We start from the raw sequence: 5,035 nt of genomic DNA on the forward strand, positions 1-5,035 counted from the left end.
GCTTGACGCAGGCGCAGAAGCTCATTTAACCTGCAGCAGCATCTGAAGCGACTGCAACAAAAGAACGGACAGAAGAAGACCTCAAGAAACCACAGAAACCTTTTATTTTCTCACCGGAAACAACAAAAAGGTAAACATCACTTCATTCACATCCCATAATAATCAAGATAACGTCACGTTGAATGTCATATTTCTGTCTGTTTTCTGAAAGCCGGTGACGATGCAACCTGCTATTTCTATTTAAAAAAAAAAAAAAAAAACGACGTTCAACCAAACTCAATGTTAAAATCGGAGTATTTAAGGTTAATTTAAGAGACAAAATGTCAGTAATTCATCGTGTAAAATGGGTTTTAACCGGTTGCATCTTTGGCTTGTGATGAGCCCGAACACCGGGGCAACGCCTCTAAATACAACCTCATCAAAAAAAAGTGATTCCGTCCATTTTAACATTTAATCGATAACAGACATATATATTAGTGACGCATTTTTTACCATAAATCACTATAATTTGTCATCGTTCAGATAGCCGATCATCAGCCGGGGACAATGTGGGCCAACGCCTCAATCGATAGGCCTGCTTTTCAGAAATGTCCTGCTGAGTGAGACCAGCCGAATTTTAAAATCGACCGAAATGTGAATGGAGTTTGGTGGCAGGTGGGATCGTTCGGTGTCAGGCTGCGAGAGCGTCAGGTCAGTCAAGTGTTAGGCCTATTTTAGTCACCAGGGACGCGATGACCCAGTTTCTGTTATAGATATAGACTCAACTGGAAGATTGGGAATACATATAAATATATTAATGAGTCACAGGATGCATGGACATCTGTCCAAAACCTAAATACAGTAGTAGGCCTGCTTTTATATATATAAAATATGCTTTTTTTATATATATATATATATATATATATATATATATATATATGTGTGTATGTATGTATAAATAATATGAACACCTGCAGCTGAAATAAAAGACAGACAGAGAGACAGACAGACAGACACAGAGAGAGTTAAAAGTCCTGATTATTTACAAAATGAAAAAATCTATTGTTAGATTTGTTTTAAATTATAAAAATACTTTTAATCATTTTAATTAAAAAATAAATTCCGTTTTGTTTTTATTTATTCACTTTGATTTATTTTTACATAATAATATAATTTATGTTTTTCAAAAAATTATTTACCTTTTAATGTTTATTTTTATAAATTGATTTACTTTGATTCATTTATGTTATTATAGTGTTTTATATGTTATAATTGTCATGTCAGTAGTCTTATTGCTTCTTTTGATTGTTTTTTTTAGACTGAAAACATGATTGAGAAATCCAACAGCCAATACGACTCCTTCCTCTTCTGGAGGCAGCCAATCCCGGCCCCCGATCTGTCGGAGCTGGAGGACCTTGGCGGGACCGACGCTCAGCCGGCCAATAGCATCAAAGGAAAAGACAAGCGGAGCCAGAAAGAGGCGGTGAGTTGTTTTTTTTACAACTTTCTGTGTTTCATTTTGACATTTTATCCAAAGGGAAAACTTCAGCATCTTTCAGCCTGGATTGTATTTTCCAAACTCCACCAGACTCCATGTAAATAATCAGGACTTTTAGCATGTATAGAGCCAGCATATCTCCACCAGATTCCATGTAAATAATCAGGACTTTTAGCATGTATAAAGCCAGCATATCTCCCCCAGACTCCATGTAAATAATCAGGACTTTTAGCGTGTATAGAGCCAGCATATCTCCACCAGATTCCATGTAAATAATCCGGACTTTTAGCATGTATAGAGCCAGCATATCTCCACCAGACTCCATGTAAATAATCAGGACTTTTAGCGTGTATAGAGCCAGCATATCTCCACCAGACTCCATGTAAATAATCAGGACTTTTAGCGTGTATAGAGCCAGCATATCTCCACCAGACTCCATGTAAATAATCAGGACTTTTAGCGTGTATAGAGCCAGCATATCTCCACATGTAAATGGGTGAATTAAGGGTTTATTTAAACCAAACCAGAGTGGTGATTGTTGGAACAGTGGAAAGATGAACCAAAACGGCTTTAGGTAGTTTTATTTAGTTTCTGTTCACTTTGAATGAAGTGTGTTTTACGATGATAAAAGTCCTGATTATTTACATGGAGTCTGGTGGAGTTTGGTTATGGTGATTTCAGGGATGTTTCATGTTAAACTTAAAGGATCTTACTCTTTAAACTAAAAGATGTGTGTGTGTCTCTGTCTCTCTCTCTCTACAGGATGAGATGACCCAGTTCTCCTCCTTTAATTACTGGCGAGCTCCGATCGCCGACGTGGATGCTCTGCTCGCCGACCTCAACCTGCTGCTCTGAAACGCACCTCTCCGTCTGCCTTGACCTCTGACCCCTGACCCCCCCCCCCCCAGACCTTCCTAACACAGTCGGCTCTGTTGGAAACCTGCCCCCCTTCTCACTATTCCCCACACCGCGTATATTAAATAGTGTGTATGGGTTCTCGAATGCATCACTCAAAGGTCCTCACCTGAATTATTTCTTTACGCTCAGGGCTCCGAAACAATTGCCCCCCCCCCTCCCCCCACCCCACACACTATATTGAGAAGAAGTAGATCTCTCCGCCCCATACCTGCCAACATTTAATTTCAAAAAAATCAACGCGACACACCTTACAAACAGCGTGGAGGTTGTTGAAACGACTATAGGTAAGATGCATGTAGATGGTTACACTGTTGAAATGTACAGCTATATTTCGATTTCTTCGCGGGAACACCGTCTTCACCGGCCATTTTTATCGGCTCGCTTTCGGGTCTGAACTTTCCGTGAAGCTTGCGCAGAGATCAACGTCGCAACTGGGTTATGGGTTGCCAGGTTGAGGGTTACAGGTTGCCAGGTTGAGGTGACTAACAGGTTGAACATTGTATGTGATGGGTGGATTGTGTGAATAGGATGTGTTTCATACCAGATCTGGCAACTGGTCAACATTAGACAAACATATTGGTCCGATTATTTATGAAGGAGTTTGGGCCCTGCTGCAAATTACGGGAGTTTCCCGGGAGAAATAATAAACCGGGAGGGGTCCGGGAGAGTTTTGGCAGCTATGGTCCGCCCAAATAAAATATGAAAATCAACCCACTCCCCAAAAACAGTCAAAATAACCATTCAAAGGGGCTGAAAACATGTTCGGAAAAACCAAGACCTGTGTCCACTTCGGGGGTCACGTCTCCTGGGGTTGCTTTGTAGTCTGGGATCCTCAACTGCATCAACGTTTCCTTCCCTTGCTTCCTTTCCTTCCCTCGCCTCCTTTCCTCTCAGCGTCTTAAGTCTGCCACGCGAGGAAAACGATACGAGGGAACAATGCGATGCGTTTTCCTCTCCTTGCATCGATGCGAGCAGAGAGGAAACAATGCGAGGGAAGGATGCGAGGGAAGGATGCAAGGAAACAATGCGAGGAGAGAGGAAATGATGCGAGGAGAGAGGAAACGATGCAAGGAAATGTTTCCTCTCTCTCTTGCATCCTTCCCTCGCATCGTTTCCTCTCAGCGTCTTAGTCCGACGATGTTTCCTCTCTCTTGCATCGTTTCCTCGCATCGTTTCCTCTCTTCGCATCGTTTCCTCTCTCTTGCATCGTTTCCTATCTCCTTGCATCGTTTCCTCTCTCTCTTGCATCATTTCCTCGCATCGTTTCCTCTCTCCTCACATCGTTTCCTCTCTCTTGCATCGTTTCCTATCTCCTCGCATCATTTCCTCTCTCTCTCTCTCTCGCATCATTTCCTCTCTCTCTCTCTCGCATCATTTCCTCTCTCTCTCTCTCGCATCGTTTCCTCTCTCTCTTGCATCGTTTCCTATCTCCTTGCATCGTTTCCTCTCTCTCTTGCATCATTTCCTCGCATCGTTTCCTCTCTCCTCACATCGTTTCCTCTCTCTTGCATCGTTTCCTATCTCCTCGCATCATTTCCTCTCTCTCTCTCTCGCATTGTTTCCTCGCGTCTTAGTCCAACGTGAGGAAACGATGCAAGAGAGAGGAAACGATGCGAGGAGAGAGAGGAAACGATGCGAGGAGAGATAGGAAGCAATGCAAGACAGAGAGGAAACGATGCATGAGAGAGGAAACGATGCATGAGAGAGGAAACAATGCAAAAGAGAGGAAACGATGCGAGGAGAGAGAGGAAACGATGCATGAGAGAGGAAACAATGCAAGAGAGAGGAAACAATGCGAGGAGAGAGAGGAAACGATGCGAGGAGAGAGAAGAAACGATGCGAGAGAGAGAGGAAACGATGCGAGGAGAGAGGAAACAATGCGAGAAAACGTTTCCTCTCTCTGTTGCATCCTTCCCTTGCATGAGAGGAGAGAGGAAATGAGGAGAGGATAGAGGAAATGAGGAGAGGATAGAGGAAACAATGTGAGGAGAGAGGAAACAAGGAAATGTGTAGAGTTTTAACGTCCCCTTTTTAATCGAAAACTTTCCAGTTTGAAAAAAAAGGAAATTTTTTTAACTTCCGAGGTGGACAAAATACCAGAAACACTAACAGTTGTCTGTGTTTCTGTGAGAAAGGATTGTTTTGGGGTCACATTAATGAACATATTTATTAATTAACGAGGCATTCAAAGCCCCTCTGAGAGCCAGTTTTTATCTGTTTCCCATTTGTGCCTTTTTTTGTTTCTTTAAACCCTGAGCTAGCAGTGTTCAGTCTGATTATTTATTCATGTATTTATGTATTTATGTATTTATTTCTCATGTTTTATGAGCCGGACTCACGCTGGAGCCCCGAGAATCAAACCTGCGGTCAGCTGCTGTCAGAATGTAAAACCTGCCAATAAAAAGAAATGTTTCTCATCAAAAAGACGCGTTTTCTTTTTATCCACCTTATTCTCAGGGAGGCTACACATACAGACGCACACACAGAGACACACACAAACATACACATGCACGCGCACACACACACAGAGGCACACACAAACATACACATGCATGCGCACACACACAGAGGCACACACAGTAACGTACAGACTCACATAGAGACACATCCAGTGAGATAGACACACACACAGTAAGACAG

At 42.4% G+C, this 5,035-nt stretch overlaps 1 protein-coding gene across 1 annotated transcript; it reads left to right on the forward strand.

The window, feature by feature from the left end:
* The first annotated feature begins 2 nt into the window (after positions 1-2).
* Positions 3-3,122, forward strand: mllt11 (MLLT11 transcription factor 7 cofactor). The gene is made up of 3 exons (XM_028597462.1): positions 3-130; positions 1,298-1,462; positions 2,240-3,122. Exons 2-3 carry the CDS (start codon positions 1,307-1,309, stop codon positions 2,330-2,332), a joined length of 249 nt encoding a protein of 82 aa, XP_028453263.1. The 5' UTR covers positions 3-130; positions 1,298-1,306; the 3' UTR covers positions 2,333-3,122.
* The last annotated feature ends 1,913 nt before the right edge of the window (positions 3,123-5,035 follow it).

The sequence above is a fragment of the Perca flavescens genome, chromosome 14 (genome assembly GCF_004354835.1).
Source record: "Perca flavescens isolate YP-PL-M2 chromosome 14, PFLA_1.0, whole genome shotgun sequence".
Lineage (NCBI taxonomy): Eukaryota > Metazoa > Chordata > Actinopteri > Perciformes > Percidae > Perca > Perca flavescens.